General features: G+C 37.4%; 1 protein-coding gene across 2 annotated transcripts in view; it reads right to left on the bottom strand.

The window, feature by feature from the left end:
* slc4a3 (solute carrier family 4 member 3) overlaps window positions 1-19,689 on the bottom strand; it is a 75,969-nt gene that overhangs the window by 53,900 nt on the left and 2,380 nt on the right. For both annotated transcript variants that reach the window (XM_042001479.1, XM_042001480.1), the window contains exon 2: window positions 7,271-7,688. In XM_042001479.1, the coding sequence (XP_041857413.1) occupies window positions 7,271-7,324 (54 nt within the window). In that variant the 5' untranslated portion in view covers window positions 7,325-7,688. The remainder of the gene's footprint in view (window positions 1-7,270; window positions 7,689-19,689) is intronic.

Raw genomic sequence — 19,689 nt, 5'->3', positions numbered from 1 at the left:
AACAGATGACTGATCTTTAATCAATCATCTGGGGGATATTAACAATATAATCAAATTCTAACAAATCCCTTTTAGAATTTGGTGTCATGCAATTGATTGGGGCTGCCTTTTGTTGTGTTTGAAGAAAACATGCATAACAAGTCTTCCAGTCTCTGCAAGGAGCTTATTATGTTGTTTTTGCACAACAGGATAAAACAGGTTTCAGGCGAGCATAATGTTGATCAGTTCAGAGAGTTGCTATATATAGTGATAACACTTACAAACACAACAAAGACATATAAGCTGCCGTAGCAAATAATGAAGAGACTAAGTTATAATTTATTTATTATTTATCTGAACTACTGTATGTTATAGTCATCATTGTGCTTTTGTTGGTCTCGAGTACTCTTTGTGTTTGGCTATGTATTATAAGGAGGTGAAGCAAAAAATATATCAGCATCAGTGTTTTGCTCTTCTTCTCACAGCGCAGCTGATGTTTACGAGTAATTATTAGACAATGTTGCCTTTTTGATAAATGTTTGTCTTTTTAATGAATATGAGTTGGTTTTTTTTTTTTGTTTGTTTTTTGCTTCACAAATTATGTCCATTATGCTCTAGTCAGTAAACATCAGTATTTGTGTTATCTAATTAAATTCATTTTGAGTCCTACTATGACTGTTAAACAGCAGACATAGACCAATTAAGATGCAGTTGGGATGGTGAAATGCAGCTACTGTGTACTCAATGTATTAACTAAAACTTAAATCTACAAAAATAATCAAGTTAAATAAGACGTAATCATAGGTATGTGGGGGACCAAATTAATAACAGAGAAAAGAAATTAAAAACACTATGATGGGTAATAAAACATATCAATTACAACACTCCCCCAACACTTTATCAGATCCACCTTGCTAGTATCAGGTTGGACCCCTTTTCTCCTTCAGGACTGCTTTAATTCTTGGTGTCATAGACTGTGGAAGAGTTATTTACTTGAGCAGCTACATAGCAATTCCATTTTGTTCCATTTTCTGTGTATTGTATGTTTTATTAGCACATGAACAATAGGTTACACTGATTCGACACCTTATCAGGTGTAATAGATTAAATAAGGTGTTAGAAACATACCTCAGAGGTTTTCTCCATATTGACATGACAGCATCACACAGTTGCTGCAGGTTTGTCGGCTGCATCCATGATGAGAATCTCCTGTTCCACCACATCCCAAAGCTGCTCTACTGGATTGAGATCTGGTGACTGTGGAGGCCGTTGGAGTCCAGTGAACTCATCGTCATGTTCTAGAAAGCAGCTGGAGATGATCTGAGCTTTGTGACATGGTCATTATGCTGCTGGTAGCAGCCATCAGAAGATGCTAAACTGTAGTTATTAAGAAATGGACATGGTCAGCAACAATACTCAGGTAGGCTTTGGTGGGCCACATTGGTACTAAGGGGCTCAAAGTGGTCCAAGAAATTACCACCCACACCATTACACCAGCAGCAGCCTGAAATGTTGATCCAAGGTGGGATGGATCTATGTTTTCATGAGGTTTCTACTACCCGACCATTTAAATGTGATGCTGAAATGGAGGCTCATCAGGCCAGGCAACGTCCTTCCATCTTCTTGTTTGAAAGACTTTGATGAGTGTTTTTTTAATTGTTATGTAATCTGTTTTGATGTTTGTAAAGGCTTGTTTTTTTTAATATGCATGAATTCCATTTTTTGTCATGTAAAGTGCTTTGTGTTTCCTTTAGCATGAAAAGCACTTTATAAATAAAGTTTGATTTGATTTGATTCAAAGTCACTTAAATCCCCCTTTTTGTCCTCATTCTGATGCTCAGTTTAAACGACAGTAAACTGCCTTCATCATGTCTACATAACTAAATGTGTTGAGTTGCTGCCGTGTGATTGGCTGGTTAGATATTTGTGTTAACAAGCAATGAACAGATGCACTTAATAAAGCGGCCAGTGAGTGAATATAATTTCATACAGATTTCACCTTTATAAAGTGAATAAAATCATCTTATTCCAAAATGTGAAGAATCCCAGATTGGAAGGATTTGGCTCCAACCCCGTACTGGATCGGTAAAAAGTTTAAGGTACACTTGGCAACACAAACTATGCTGCATTCGAAGTCATTATGGAACAATTTGTGTCTTATTTGATGGGCTTATTTCAATACAGCCACTTAACTGCTTCCTGTGAAAGTGCCTGCCTTTTTGGACCCTTGGTGTTATGGAACAGCTCTTTATTGTTTGATTGATAAAAAACACTAACACGCTTGCTGGTGTGGTTTGTGGGATAACCTTTACTTTTATACCTTTCATACACACCCTCCTTACAAAAAAGGATAAACATTAAGTCTCTCCAGGCAACATTGTTCCGCTATTAGAGTGAACAGTGCAGAAAAGGTGTTTTGTCACTGTGGAAGCGGGTATTTAAATACAGAGTTCACAAATAACTGGGGCAAAAAACTGAAAGGTCTACTTTTGTAGCCGAGCATGTAGCCTGTTATTTCCTTCAAACCAGTGTCACAATGTGCTATGCACACCGTGGCTGACACAGTCTCCCTGTGTGCACAATGACACATCAGCTACTTAGCTGACAGCACTGTTTTTCCCTCAGAACACAAGATAATTTATCCTACTTAAAGAACAGCTATAAAATGTACTGCAGTGAAGGATGTGAGTGTTATCCACAGAACCGAGGGTGACTCATCTTTGTGGTGAGACTGTCATTTGAACAAATCATTTTTAAAGATCCCCTCCCACCTTTTCAGATAATGATCATGCTGATGGGTGAAAGAATCAGTAGGGATGAAAGCACAGTGACAGCTGTGTTTAAAATAGCAGAATTATAACATTGGCCAACTCTAATATGCAAATTTGCAGAAGTGCTGAGCTTGAAATAAATAATGAGATGAAGGATCTAGTAGAAAGGAACAAAAAGCCACTGTTGCTTTTTGGCAGCGTTGGAACAATGTACTTGACATCATCTGCCATACAAAGACCTTGCACATAAGAACACTCCAAAATGCATATTTTTTTAGCTTTTGTGCCCATCATCCACAAACAAATGCAGTTTTGGGGCAAATGAAATCAAACTTTTTAAAAAATGTCTTTCAGAGGGAAGATTTTTGTTTGACTCTGGCTGCAGTGTTTATGTGTGGACTGGATTGGAGCTTTTTGTTTGTGAAGTCAGTTGTGAACCACCACTATGCCATGATCTCCCCTTTTCATAAATTTGCAATAACAGAAGCTAGCCAAAAAAGCACAGACTAACTTTACTAAGAGGACTGCAGGTTTTCACATAAATGCACAGTTACTCAGGTTATCCTGAGGAACAGAGGCAAGAGCATACTTTATGGAGTACACTGTTACATAAAACAACACTTCAGCAACACAACCTCATCCCAACAGCATCAGTTTTATATAGTTAGCTTATCAATAATTTACCAGGCACCTCTCTATGTTAACAGACATACTTAATTGGGCAACATTTTCACAGATGCAAGAAATAACTTTGCTCACATACATTCAATCTAGTTTGCGTAGAGAAATGTCGTAGCTGACTAGCACCAGCAAGTTGTGGCTAGTTAGATTTAGCAGTTAGTTCACCAATGATTTCCTTTAACAGGGCAACTTTTTCACTGAAAATATTTTGCCCACATTCATTGTAATATAATTAAAGCATAAAACAATTAATCTAAAACAAACAGACATATTAACTTTTCAAATTGATCAAAATATAGTAAAATATGCCTGACTTTGGTTATTTTGGACTTTGAGTCTATATTTAAGATTTAACTGAATTTAACTAATTTAAACTGATTTGAACGTATCCTTGTATAAAAACATTTAAGGTTCTGTTTAAAGCATTTGTTTTACAGGAATATCAAAAAGACCTTTAGAAAAAAACAGAAAAATGCCCTTTGTTGAGTCATGATACACATGCTGTTTCAAAGGGTAACATTTGCCTGGGGGTTTTACTTGGAAAAAAGACAATTTAAGAAAAAACAAATCATCCTACATGATAGCATACAGCAGATTTCTTTCTATTTTATCCTGCATTTTATTACCATGCTGGTAATAAAATCTTAAATAATGCAGGTCATCTACTCTAACATTAATGACTGTTTTACAGACTGTCTAATAAGGTCTACAAATTACTTAGTTCTACAGTTAAGTTAATTTAGATTTGCAAATTAAGTTCTTCTACCTCCTACTTTACTTTAAGGAAGTGTTTGTTTACAGAAAGCAATCACCTTGCTTCCTAAAATGAAATCTAAACCACTGGTCTAAAGGAGGACTGTCAGCTCAAAATGAATCCAGTCCAGACCTCTTCAAGTGAAGTATGTGCTATTAGCTTTAGAAGATGAGATAATAAACAAGTGTTTTATCTATTGTGGAAAGACACAGGAGAGCACCTTAAAGGTGCCCAATATACTTTCAGGAAGCCACTGGATAGCGTAAAAGAGCAGTAATACACCAGATCAAAGCAAATTAAAGAATTTGAAGCTAAACTTAAATTGGAATATTCTAACCATTTAAACAGGGACAGTCCCTCTAGACTGGCAGACTGGGGTGGTGGTCCCCCTCTTTAAAAAGGGGGGACCGGAGGGTGTGCTCCAACTACAGGGTGAATTACACTCCTCAGCCTCTGTTCTAAGGTCTATTCTGGGGTCCTGAATTGAGAACTAGTGTGAGTTTTGTCCTGATCGTGGAACAATGCACCAGCTCTGCACCCTCTTCGGGGTCTTGGAGGGGGCAAGGGAGTTTGCCTTTTTGGACTCGGAGAAAGCGTTCAACCGTGTCCCCCAGGGACTCCTGTGAGGAGGTGCTCTGGTAGAATGGAGTACCGGACCCCTTGTATGAGTTGTCTGGTCCCTGTATGACCGGTGCCAGATCTTGGACCGCATTGCCAACAGTAAGTCAGGTTTGTTTCAAGTGAGGGTTGGACTCCACCAAGGCTGCTCTTTGTCAAGGATTCTGTTCATTACTTAGATGGACAAAATGTCTAGGTGCAGCCAAGATGTTGATGGGATCCAGTTTGGTGGTCTTAGGATTGGGTCTCTGCTTTTTGCAGAAGATGTAGTTTTTCATCGAGCTGTGATCTCCAGCTCACGCTGAAGCGATTTGCAGCAGTTTGAAGTGGTAGGGACGAGAAGCAGCACCTCCAAATCCAAGACCATGGTCCTGAGCCGGCAAAGGGTGGAGTATTTTCTCCAGGTCAGGAATGAGGTCATGCTCCGAGTGGAGGAGTTAAATTATCTCATGATCTTGTAGATGAGTGAGGAAAGGATGGAGAAAGAGATCGACAGGAGGATCGATGTGCTGTCTGCAGTGATGTGGACTCTGCATTGGTTTGTTGTGGTGAAAAGGAGCTAAGCCAAAAGGCGAAGCTTGGGATTCACCGGTTGACGTTCCTGCCCTCACCTATGGTCACCAGCTGTTGGTAGTGACCGAAAGAACAAGAATGTGAATTCAAGCAGCTGAAATTAGTTTCCTCCTCAGTTTAGCCATGTTCTCCCTTAGAGGTAGGATGAGAAGCTCAGTGATCCAGGAGAGGTTCAAAGTAGAGTCGATGCACCTCCGCATCAAGAAGAACCAGGTGAGATGGGTCGGGCATCTGGTCAGGATGTCTCTTGGATGCCTCCCTGGCATCCAGGCTGAGAAGAGGCCCTGTGGAAGACCCAGGACAAGCTGGAGGGACTACATCTTCCAGCAGGACTGGTAACGGCTCGGGATCACCCCGTTTGAATTGGCATATCTGGCCAACTCAACCGGGGTTGATTTTTCCTGATCTTTTCCTTAGCTTTCTATTGAAAGATTTTTTAGTCAGAGAATGGGGTTTCATCATTGAAAGGTAATCTGGAAGTTCACCTGCTCAAAGGGATGAGCACACATATAACATGGAATATACTTGCTAGCAAAGGCATGTGTTTTCATTGGCTATCATCTGTATTCTGTGTTTGTTTGCAATGTTGGAACATACGCAGAGCCAAACGCTGGTAGAGGAAGCATCAGTGCAAATGTAATCTAACATCTTTGATTTAGAGATATTAAATATCTACATATAAATATCTCCTGATGTGTTATTTGTTATGAGTTTTTAATATCATCTAATGACATCAGAAGAAAGTATATTTAACTGCATGGCCACACGTAGGAATGTGATATGACAAAGACACAGAGAATGAGTTGTAGACAGAAATCAAGGTGCAGCATTTTCCTACATGTATGAGTAATGAAAGTGTTTTTTAATCTCCATCCATCCATTTTCTATACCGCCTATTACTACTCAAGGTCAAGGCTGAGTCAATCCCAGCAATTATATTTAAATAAACAAATAAAAAAACAAATATGTTATTTAGTAAAACTGAAGACTTTCAGTTATTTTGTCCGAGAAGTGTTTGTACCTTTTATTTTTCTAAAACGTTATAGTAAAATGTCATTAATAATAGTTTTCATATTTAACCATGTAAAAAAACCAACTAAAACTTTAAACTCAACTTTGCATGGTTTAAAAAATTAACCAAGACAACCTAAAGAAACCTAGAAATATCCATTTATTTACTATATTTATTTGTTTATTTTTGCATTTCTCTAAAAACAAAACAAAGAAAAACAATAATTTTAGGAAACTCTGCCTACATTAGTTTTACAACAGAAACAAATACTTAAACTACTTTAATGGGTGTTTTATGGATTCCACACGGTCTTAATTAGAAAGCTTAAAAAAAACAGGTAGGTGTTAAGCTAGCTTTGTTATTCAAGAATGGAAAATAAATTGTTTGTATGCGTAGCCTTTGTATGGATTAAACAACAAGCAGGATAAAATGTGTTAATTAGTGGAACATCCATGTTTGTTTTATCTGAATGAGGACAGGCTAACTGCCTCCTCCTCCTTCCGCTCTTCATGTTCTGCTTCCATATTTATACTTGAGGAATCATCCCATTTAAAAACACAAATGTCTCAACCTGTGATGTCTTTATCATCCCTGGGTGACGGTTATTCTTCATCACTTTTAATCAAACTGAAAGCTGCATGAGTGTAAGCTAGGTTATGCTGTTCAAAGCTCTGGACAGCCATCCTTCACCTCAGGAGGATGGCTGTCCAGAGCTTTGAGCACCATCTCCATAGTCAAAAACAAGATAGAATAAAAGGTTTTGTTAAATTTTGCCAGTGAACTTATCAGACTGGTTGTTTTAAATTGAATGACTGGAAAAATAGACATTTTTATGGTTGTTGTGCAGGTGACATTCAGGAAACACCTCAGAATAATTCCTACCTGTTGTAAGTTGATCAACACATCTACATCAGGGGCATGACCTCCTGTAGCCATGGAGCCAAGCGAGCAGCCAGCAGGTAAACAGCAGACCTCTGAAGAGAGCTTTGACCTGCAGAGAAGTCAGCTGGTGGTGGCTGGATTAAAACTAGGTGGAGACGTTGGGTACACAGCTGCTGCAGGGGAGGATTTGCAGGTTGGGCAATATGATGGGATGTGACAAGAAGTGGGTGGTAGCAAGGGTGGCAGGGGTTAGGTGAGGATGCAAGAGTAAGGTAGGGTTAGTGTTATAGAAGGGATTAAAAAGAAGGTAGGAGTAGGGGAAAGATGGGGTGCAAAGCAGCAGAAACCTGGAGGAGGACGGGGATCAGCCCTTCTCTTTAATGGCAGGGGATCCAGGAAGCATTTGGGGTGGCATAACCTAAAGGGGGAAATTAAAGAAAGACATAATTATTTACATAATGTTAGTAGTATTTGAGAAGTAACCAAGAACACATGAAGTCCTGTAAACACTACCAATCGTGATATGCTGAAGAAAATGTGCCCACCCACGCAGTTTGCATCAGACTGAAAGTGTTTATAATCAATGCTGAAATGTGAAAATATGAATCAGAGCTTAACCATTATAAAACCAGATTCAAAACCATCTGAGTAGATCATACAGCATTAACATATCCTGCTAATATTATTTTGGCATTTCAGCACAACTTTCTGGTTGCAAAGCAGTATTTGAGTGTGTACTGTTGGCCTTTGTACCACAGGCTGTTATGGTGAAAAGTGCTGACATATAAATGAATCTGGCCATTTTCACAACTGTGGACTATACTAGCAGAAAGTACTAACCAGTTTTTATTTTGGATTTGATATGAATTTGTCATATTCACACCACACCACAAAAGGGACTTTTTCACAGAATCTGTTGTTGTTTTTCCTCTCAGCAACAGATGAGATGGAAGTGATGAATACTGTGCTGAAATGTAAGAATAAATTATCCACTGATTGTCATGATATCAGCAGTTAAAAAAAAGTTAAAAAAGTTTTTCCAAACATTGTTAAGCTCCTAACGTATAACTACTATCTATCATTCCAGTCTGGTTGTTTTCCTAAATAAATTAAATTTGCAAAAGTAATACCATTATCTAAAAATTATAATAAACATAAATTCACAAATTATAGACTAATTTCTAATTTGCCTAAATTTTAAAAAATTCTAGAGAAACTTTTCAATTCTCGACTAAAAAGTTTCTTGAGAAAAATCAAATGCTACATGAAGATCAATATGGTTTTAGAACTCAAAAAAACGTTCTCAATGGCAATAATTGGGTATATTTGTCGACCTTAAAAAAGCTTTTGACACCATTAATAATTCAATTTTACGCATTAAACTGGAAAAATATGGATTTTGTGGAATAGCCAGAGACTGGTTGAAAAGGATGCAGCTATCGCGAACCAATGTAAAGCATAACCTACATTTGAAAAAAAAAAATTTTTATAATATATATATAATATAATATATATATTTATATATATTTATATATACACTACCGTTCAAAAGTTTGGGGTCACTTTGCCATGGGATTCAATAGGGAAGTGACCCCAAACTTTTGAACGGTAGTGTATATATTATATTATATTATATTATGTATTATATATTTATATATATATATATATATACAGACCAGTTAACTGGCAGTCGTTTTTCCCCCAGAAGTAGGTGATTGTGTGTTAAGTTGGTTCGTGATGGCTGTGCTTTTTTTTTTTTTTTTTCGCAGGGAGATGCATTTTCCACATGGTTACCATGAATCCCACATGGTAAACGCATTACAAGAATACAACCTGCAGTTTGGCAGTGAAGGGGGAATCACAGAATGTAGGATAACCTGACTGACTGGAAAACGGGGAGTCGTGTGAAGGTTTGTATCAGCTGTGGTGACCTCTGGCTAAGGGATGAAATAACAAATGATGTGGAATTATTTGAGGTAATAGGGGGTGAATTAAAAATACTTGGAGCAGCTTGAGACTTTAGTCTGTTGGTCTGGCGGACCACTAGCTTGCCAGACTCAAACGTCTTCTGCTCTATATAATCTTCCTCAAGAAAATACTACAGACCCTGGAGTCAGGAGGAATTTTTTTCTCTTCAGTGCTGCCAACCAGCAGCAGTACAGTTCTACATTTCAGCTGAAGTTTGTGAAAACAGACCGTTGTGTCCTCGACTTGAGCCCTGTAAACATCGTTCTTACACACAGGAGTAATACAGTAGTGTCCCTTTTTGTTTTTTCTTCTCCCTTGGTTCACCAGTCTTCATCGTTCACTCTGTTATCTGTCTCACTTTGACGCGAACAAGAGGACTCTAATCAGGAAGCGACACCAACCAACCCTGTGATGCCACAGTTTATAGTACTGCAAGATGGCGGCGCCCTTGCTACGAAAAATAAAACGGCACTATGTTTTTCTTTTATATGTTTATATTTGTCACATTTGTTAAATAATTATTGATAAGAATAAGACTCATTCTAGTAAATTGTGTTAATTTGGTTGACTGTTTCATTTCCTATTTAGGGGTTACTTATGCACCCTTCATGTACATATGCATTTACAGCATTTGCTAAATAAAGTCACAATAGAAGAGGTTCTGCAGGAAGATGATTGAAGAAACCAGATTGTTGTCCCTCTTTTTGTGTTTATACATCTAAGTTTGATTAAAGGAAAAAGCTCGACCCGTATTAAGGCCTTAAAACATCCCATCTCCAGTGTTATCTGTAAGAGACTTCTCAACTATTAATGAGTGAGACATTTAATACACAAGGATTTGTTTTGGTAAATGTTTTTACTTGTAGCTAAAAACTGTCCTGAGAAACAGGCTGCAGGTGGATCATCGTGTCATCTGTTATCCTAAAACCAAGTTTTAGAGCTCTCCTTATAAAAAGCAGAGATATGAAGTGCTTTGTCAGCCAGAAAATGCTGTGAATGAGACAGTAAATTTATAAATATCTCATTATTATCTACACATTTTATTTGCACAGGCCATATATGATACATATATTTAGTAGTGTCCCAATCTCCAATAGATTTTCTGTTTTTTCCCCAGTTTATACCGAGTACAATCGCGTCTATCTGGACACAGCTTCTTTCTCTCTGTCATGAACAAACTGATGATTGACCCAGCTGTGAGCCTCTGTTCTCCAAGCACATACACTCAAATCAGATCATAATGTGATCATTTGTGGGATGAAGGACTGCTTTTCCCTTTTTCTTGCACAACAGTGATGTCAACTGAGAGGCTGTGTGGTTCCATTTAGCCATATTCAGCTATTTGTTTTTTTATTAAAAAACACTTAGCAACAAATAGTTGGCAAATTTTTGGTAAGGCATTTAGAGTTCCCACCCATCCATCCTTTCTCCCTTTTTATCTATCCACGTCTTCCCTTCCCCCTCACCCCTGTTAACATTATCATTATTCATTCATCCTCTCTTTACTACCTAATAGTTTCACTTCTAATTGAAACTGTAGTCCTGACCTGGAAAGAAATTTGTGTCATACAAGTCATCAGAAAATCAGAAGTTTTAAGGCCAACCACTGATTACTTGAAGCAGGATTTTGTGATTAGATGTAGTTAATACATTATTTATACATACACTTATTAAAATCAAAACCCTTTTAACTAATCTACAACCCAATTCCAAAAAAGTTGAGACTGTGTACAATGTAAATAAGAAGAGTGCAATGGTATGAGGGTGGTTTGAGACATTCACACATTTTACTAAAACCTCTCACATACCATACCCAAATCATTCACACACTAAAGTGAAACCTATTATTTTAAATTTAATGGCAGTGACGTGTCTATAAAAAGTTGGAAGAGGAGCTTGAAAGAATGGAAAAATAATTGGTACAAGTTTAAAAAAAACTGGGAGAGCTTTTGGCAACTAATTAGGTAATCTGGGAACAGGTCTGTAACATGACTGGCTTTAAAAGGAGCATTTCTCTAAAAAATTATGGAAAAAATTCAGGAATATGTTCCTAAATGTCAAATTGCTAAAACTTTGTGCAATATACAGATTTAGAGAATCGGGAGGAATCTCAAAACTCAAAAGGTCAAAACTGGGTTCTTATGATCTTCAGGTGTTACTGCATTAAAACCAGACATGATTTTCTACTAGAAATCACTGCATGGACTCAGAAAGACTTCCAGAAACCACTGACTGTGTTATCAGCGGACAGATGAGACGCCTGCTTCTCTGATGGGAAGACCACATCTGTGAAGCTCCATCAATGCTGAAAAGTACATGGAGACATGGAGACATCCAGACAGGGAAGACCTTGCAGATTTCAGCAAGACGATGCTGAACCACATCCTGCATCCATCACAGCAGCATGGCTTCACAGGAGAAGAGTCCGGCTGCTGAACTGGCCTGCCTGCAGTCCAGACCTTTCACCAATACACAACATCTGGAGCATCATGGAAGCAGAAATCCAGCAACCAACAACATTGGTCTCCTAAAACTTCAGCACCTGGTCTAAATTAAGATTAAATTTAACAAGAGAAACTCTCTAACACTAACTGATATAAAGGGAATTAAACAGAACCATTACACTGTGGGAACTTTTGTTTCTAGTTTGTTTTAATGTTGCTGTTGTGTAGACCAGAGGTTCATGTGGAAAAGCTTCTTTGGAGCTTGTTCAACTGATTTTTGACTTTGTTGATTTGCAGTTTTTAATTTAGGCAGGAGGAATAAGAGCTGTGTGCATAAAGCATTAGTGTTTCAGGGCTACCAGTGCTTCAGCAAAACAAAGAAAAACAAACACTCCAAAAGAGCTGATAAACTCATGATAGTTTCTCTAGACTTAAGAAAAGAATTCAAATTAAAATTAAAAATAAAAATGAAAAATAATTAAGGGTGAATATTTGCTGATAACTTTTGATTCCCAATCAATCAAAGTATCCTTACTAATGTGGATAAGTTTGGGTACATGCATCAACACGTTAATATAAACAAACTGAACAAATGTAAAATACATTGGAAACAGAACATATATTTAAATGACTTCCATATTTACCCTTGGCCTGACAGATATGGTCATTTTCATTTTAGGTTTGTCATGAAGGGAAATTTTCCATCTTGGAAATCTCCACTTATTCCTACAATTATTTACAGGTGGTTCAACAGGCATCATCCAGTTATTGGTCTTTTTTCCTGCTGCCAACAGTATATTGCATAAATATCTATTATTATTTTTAATTTCTGGAGAAATGGAGGCTATGAAACCAAACAGAGCCTCTGTGTTGAAAATTATCTGTTTCATCTTGTGAATTTCTCTCCAAGAAGTTCACACGTGGTCATTTTCCCACTTGACAAGTTTTCTGATGCACACGGATCAGAATTACTGATCAAGCCCCGTAGCGCACGCTCACCCCTCATAGTCAGCTAAACGCGGTACATTTGGGGACTCTGTTCACTTGGAGGTTGCAATATTTTTTCAGTCCAAGTTTTTACCAAATAAATAAATGAATAAAAGAGCCTCACAGTCACTGTTTAAGTGTCGGTGTGTGTGTGTGTGTGTGTGTGTGTGTGGTGCAGTACAGACAGGTCACATCCTCTGAAGAGGCGTTTTTCTCAATTTAGATACTTTTGTGGTGTTTTAGTCAAGTTTGAACCAACAATAAGAAAAAATAAATATCTTACATGTCAGGAGAGAGAGACCTGGCTGGCACACTAGGGGGTTAAAAATACCCCAAATACCTCAACCAAACCGTTACTGGAGGACGCCTGTGAAGTCAACATGTTCAAACATCTGTGATGCCTTCACTGGGCAAACTGGGAAAAGATGGGTGAAAGAGGCTGGTGTTGTTCTGGATTACAGCCGTTTAATGGGTGGTGTAGATCTTCAGACGCACTGATAAAGTATTGAAGTGTCCACCACAAGACAAAAACATGGAATAAAACATGTTTTTCACAAATTTACTGACAATGCAGTGGTGAACAGCTTTATGCTCCACAAGCAGCCGCGCAAGGAAAAGAAGAAGAGCCATAAACCCATGAACCTAACCCTGATGGAGAAGATGGCAAAAGAAATACTGGACTTGGTGGCTCAGCACCACCACCAGCCACCTTTACGCTAATGTTTTATGGGATATTGAGGATATTGAGGGTACTGAGAAGAGTAAGGAGGTGCCACGATGCTGGGCAAAATGTGTCAAGACCCATGTTTACCCATGTCTAGTGCCCAGTCCCCCTTTGCTTCATCAAAAACAAAAACCTTTGTTGAGTTGCACAATGCCAAACATCACTAGCTGCATTTCCATTACAGCATTTCACAAAATAAAAGCGATATTTCTAAAATTTTGACAAAGTGCAATTTCAATTTGCAGGCATTTCCATTGAATGGTGTTTAGCGCATTAGCCGTTATTCTCATAAAATCTCATCATGCGAGACTCCACTTTGAAGAGGAAGATTTCTAATTCTTCGTAAAACTCTGCATTTCCCTGTTTTAGCTATCAAGGATGGCAGCTATACTTTTTCTTTGTATGAAGATTTCTGTCTCCTCCTGTATCCACTCATACATCATTCATCTTTATCTACTTCATTTCATCCATCTATCTTTATATACTTTGTGCATGTACTCATAATGCACATTAATTAAATGTTTCAATATACTATAGAACCCAATACCAATGAGAAAAACCCAGGGATGTCAAAATTAATGTGTTAATGCAAAGACATTCATCTGTGGGATTATGTTTCTGATAGTTTTCAAGTATTATAATTAGAATTTCTATCATCAGGTGTCCAGAAGCACAGTTGTTACTGGGGCCATTTTAAAAATTCAAATTATCTCACCAAAAAAAAACCATTTTATCCTCCTTATTTCTGAAGATCCTGACAGTTTTCCAGGTTTAGATTTAGAGGATGCTGCAAGATGAACCATTTAATATTTCACACAACTAACTACTTAGTTGTTGCATCAGACATTCTTGTCCACACGCTTTACCAATGAGCAGTAATTTGATTTATTAGTACATTTGAGTACTTTGTATAAGCAAGTACTCAAATGTAACTTCTACCCGGTTTGAAAAAATATATCGGTGCATCCGGGTCCGGGTCAATTTTCATATTTAGTCGAAAACAGTTGAATTTTGATGGAATGAATAACCATAGTGATATATCAGCAAAATATATTTAGTCTTGCAAAAAACACCGAGGGCTGGAGCTCACTGATAGATTTTCAGCTTTATTGTGCAAGCTGAAAATTTATCAGTAGCTACGTTTACAAGGAGCACTTCTGATCTGATCAAACATCCAATGAGAATAAAAATGCGTCACGCAAACATGTCAGCTGATCCGACTGGCCTCAGTCATAACAAATTTTCAATCTGATCGAGAGGGATGGTTTAAGCCTTGATCCCTGATAGATGTTGTTTCTGGACATGCTTGAACCACACGGGGTTACGTAACATCATGAGTTTCAGGAATGACTTGAAAAATGGCAGCAGCAAAGCAGAATGGGACTGTGGTGGCCACAACAAAACTAAAAGAGATATTGATTATTTTAACAATACTAATGTAAAATAAGACAAAAGATGATGAAAATCAGGAAGAGTTGTATCTTTTTTGGATGATCTTCTGCTTCAATTGAACTCTGGTTTGATGTGTCTGGGTCACTTGGTTTAGAAGCTAATGGGTTTTTTTTTTCTCCTAAATTATTAAAATATGTTATTTCTCTTTATGTCAGAAGTCAGCTTTTCTTTAGTATGAAAATATTGTTTTATGTCCTTTATGAGAATTTCCGTTTCACAGGAAGTCTGTCATTTGTCAATGGTCTCTAAACAAGACGCTGGTCGCTCCAGTGCAAATGACGAATATCTAACCTAAAACTGATTTCACCGCGGTCTTACCTCCCTCTTTCTCATCTCTCCCTGCTGCTTCCTTGTCTCTCCTTCGAGTGAAGAATGTCCTGATATCCATCTACAGAAGTCACGCGATATGTTTCAGTTAGTATAAGGTCATTTGGTTTCATTTTAAAAAATAATATAAAATTGACTGTTTTTGTGACACGTTACCAGACCTCAAACTGCACTGTGCGCTCACCCGACACACTGAAGAGCTGCGTGATGTGTGTGTGGTTCACCTGCTGCTCGTGCACGGTGACATGCAGAGACAGAATCTGCCCCCCGAGCTCGATCCTCTATTTGAAGTTAACGCTCTTGCTACGCGTTTGAGTTAATATATATCTTTTCCCGTCTGAATTATCTGAATTAATGTATGATAAATATTTATTGTCGAAAATTAATCAAAGCATTTATACTGGGGCACGTGCCCCAGTAAAAGGGGTCTGGCGACGCCTCAGATGTAAACACACAGTGGCGCCAAGAAGTTTCTGGAGAGTAGGAGCGTTCGGTGGAGTAGCAGCAGCGGTTATCAGCATGGTTTTCAGTAGATTTTACCACATTTAGTAGTTTTAGTATAAAAAGTTGTTCATTTTTAGCTTAGTTTACATCAGTGTAGCTTAGATAGGTCTTAGCATCATTCCCTGTTTTTTCTGCTCATCTGAAATCAGTGGCACAGAGGAAATACTCGGCGGAGCAGGTTGGGAGCTGTTTAAACCTGCACTCTGTACAAAACAAAGCTTCAGGAACAAACAAAGAAAAGAGAGATATAGTTCAAATTACTTACTATTTAATATTTTTCTGCATTTATAAGGGTTTTGGTTTAGTGTTTTTGTCTGTTCATAGAGTAACACCAACACTAACCTAGTATCAAAATTTGAATTAATATTTTTTTAGACTTTCAATGCTCCAAAATCTGTTTCTTTAAATTGTACATATCTGTAGGAAGATATAGCAATTAAAAATACTCCAATACATCAACTGACACAACAGTGGAAAAAAACCCATGCTTATATTTAAGCTGCTTTGTACTGAAGCTGAAATGAACTGATTTAAACGTCTTCATACTCTGCTCCTAAAATGGAGTGTATCTCAAAAACTAAAAGGGACAAACTGTTGCAATAACTTGTATAAAGAATCATTTTCTTTATATTTGTAAGTGTATAAACATTTGAATCACTAAGTTTTCTATGTTTATTTTGCAAAATGTGATGAAAACTGTTAAGATTTTTGTGTATTTTTTTTTAGGCTAAGATTATACATACAGTCCATGGACTTATAAAGATATAGTTGGCTGTTAATGGGTATGTCAATTCAGCCAAAAGGTGGAAGAAACCATCAGAAAGCTCATTGGATTTCTAAATTAAATTGACTGGACTGAGGATCTAAAATACATAGATGAAAAAAAATCTGCTAAGGGAAACGTCTCAGGCGGTTTGATTAGCTGTCCTGAATCTGCAACAGATGTGAAGACGCCTCTAACAGGTTGTTGTTGTGGTTAGTAAAACCTTATAATCTGGGAATTGTTGCAGCACAGAGACACACTGAATATTAGTCTTGGCATTGCTGCAGAGACATCTTGCAGATTTCACAGCACACACTGACAAACATTGAGACAGCTTTTTTAACAGAGCAGAAGGAAAGTGGAAGATCGTGACTTAAAGTACACCAGAGCAAACTTGTTAAATGAAATGGATCGCCTGCTGCTCCACCAGTAGCCCTCAGTACAGACTGTGGCTTACATGCTGTCTTCTGGACTTAACTGATCAGAAAGTCTGATTTCTGACCAGAAACCGACAGCAGTCGTCATTCACAGTCTGATAAGAAGCACTCAACACACGCCAGGCTGCATCAAGCCACTGCAGATACTGCAATGTGCTGCTCCTTGATGTAAAGGCCTATATTTAGAGACAAGTGGGCAGGAAACTCGGGGACATGGAAGCTCGTAGCATTACAAGGCCTCAAACTTTAAAACAAATGATGGTGATGAAGAATGCAACAATGAATTGAGCTTTAGGGTCAAAAAAAAAAAAAAAAAAAAAAAAGACGTATCATTACATTAACTAGCTAACTACATTCATACAGTGAAATAGTGATTTAAGCCAGAAACTACTTTGTATGTTTGAGTTCACTCTGATAGTGAAAAAAAAAAACAGAAAAAGTAAGTCTCACTGTTTCACAGTGTTCCAGGGTTTTAAATGTCATTATGTCTGATTCCTGCTTCCTCACCAAATATTCAGCGTACACAGAATTTAGTTAGCATTTGACGCTAGCTAGGCTATTTATGAAATGGTTAAAAAATGAGTTGATTTCTAATTAATGAAAAAAAACTAACAAATGGAGACACAAGAAGGAAGCTAAAGACACGAAATAAAGTGGACAATGAATTTAATTTTGTTTTGTTTTTTTTTTTTTGTTAATGTTGGGCCAAATCTTGCCAGCAGAGTTTCAAGACATGATTAGCATGTTGAAGGTTTAGGACAAGTGGGAAGCAAGCTACTGTAGTTCATGTCTTTAGGAAGAATTGATTGTGATGGGATTGATATTGTAATTATAACAACTATAGACTCTATAAAAAAACATTTATGTTTAGTATTTAATGTTTTGTTTAGCAGAGGGGTTGCTGAAAACAGCAAAGGTCATTCCACGTTTAAAACTTGGGGACAAACATGACTTTACTTACAGTCACCAGTTTTCAAATGTACCTGAGAAATAGTTTACTAAGAAATTAGAGAAATTTATAGATAAGAATAACTTGCTGAGCAAGTTTGGTTTTGGACCAAAAGGTCCAAGCTATGGGCGAGGAATAACTACAGTAGTAAATGATAAAAAATATGTAGACTGTGTTTTTGATTTAAAGGAGTTTGACAATATACAGAATTCCATCCTAAACTCTAAACTCTATCATCATGGTGTGAGAGGGTTGATTTAGACTGGCTAAGTAGTTACTTAGACAAAAGACAACGTTGCATACAGTTAGGAGCAGTGCTGGTCGAATTCATGTGGAACTCTAGGCAAACCTCAACTGTGGTGCCTCCAAAAACAAAATGCATAAAAAAATGCACACATCATTTTTTTACCTGAAATTCCAGCAGCAACACTGAGGTGTCAGCGTTTGGCCCTTTATCAGGTTTTTGTACTGAACTGACCCTTGCAGCTGTTAATTATTCTTCTGTTTAAGAAAAAAGAACAAATGAGTTCTTATGCTCTAGAGGACAAATGGAATATATAAAGTGTAATGTGGTTTATTCTTACCTTTTCTCTTATGTATATGGTATGGTGTAACTTAATGGAAGGGTATGTACAGAAAGGGGCAGGTGGTATAAGTTTATCTTCTTCCTGCTCTTTTTCATTTGTGGTGTACAAAAAAAGACTTTGACAAATGTAATTTATGTAAACCATTTATTAAATAAAAGAACATGTAAAGTAAAATAAAATTGCTGCAACAACTGAGGGAAAAATCATGACTCTAACACTGAAGCAACCGAAAACAGACATGAAGACCAGAGAGGGGACTCTCTGGAAAGGTATGAGCCACACAAGATGAATGCAGAACATTTTCAGAAAAACTGACAAATATATGGTTAATATTTTGGTTGGCTTTTTGTGTTTTGGGGTAAAAATGGCTCCCATGTTTACTTTGTCTTGTCATTGTGGCTCTAGTGAAGATCCCTGCCACAGCGTTATCACTAAGGAGGTGATACTGTTAAGTTCTTCAACAAATTAGACAGCAGTGACCAGCACAATGTTTAAATAAAAGACTGCAGATAAGACTGAGTGCCATCATCAGGTCCTGTAAATTCATCCTGTACTTTGCTTTATAATCAGGCTGTCAAAGTCAACCTAATATCATGCTAACAAAAGCTCACGCTAATTCTTATTTCTTTTAAAAAGAAAGAAAATGTGTATATACTGAGAGTGAATTTATGGTTAGATTAAATTAGCTTTGCCTTAATATTACAGCATTCCAACATCCCAGGCAGGAAGGTACATGAATGCAGCGTTACTTGGCAATGAAGGGAAAGAGAGGGGGTCCAATTTAAAAGAAGGAAAGTATGCATTTATGTCCTGTACTCTTTCTACACCTGCAGCTCATCTTTTCAGGCTAAGTGTACATCAACATCAGCAGTAAACACTTACAACACTCATCTAAGTGTTATTCTTGAACCTGGGTGCATCTAGGCCCTTTCTGGTTGCTGTTAAGTAATTTAATCACTTCTGCACTTGGCTCTGTAACATCCATCCTGAGAGAAGCAGCTGCTCATCTCACCAACAACTGCAGTAAATTAAACCAGACTGACCACAACACAGATAGAAGTATATTTGTATAAAGCAAAGTGTCTCCAGTGTTGAATCAACCTCACACTGTTTGAAACTCATTAAATGTACTACAGGTAAAATTCAACAGAACAGAAAATAATAAAAGGCTTTTTAAGAATTTTGACAAAGTACTTTGAAAAAATGAGAAATTTAACTTTGCATGGTATCACAAAAACATTTTACCCACTGGGACTGGTATAGTGCAAAAAAATGTT

The sequence above is a fragment of the Melanotaenia boesemani genome, chromosome 12, assembly GCF_017639745.1.
Source record: "Melanotaenia boesemani isolate fMelBoe1 chromosome 12, fMelBoe1.pri, whole genome shotgun sequence".
NCBI classification, from domain to species: Eukaryota; Metazoa; Chordata; class Actinopteri; order Atheriniformes; family Melanotaeniidae; genus Melanotaenia; species Melanotaenia boesemani.
This window is presented reverse-complemented; position numbering and strand designations above follow the sequence as displayed.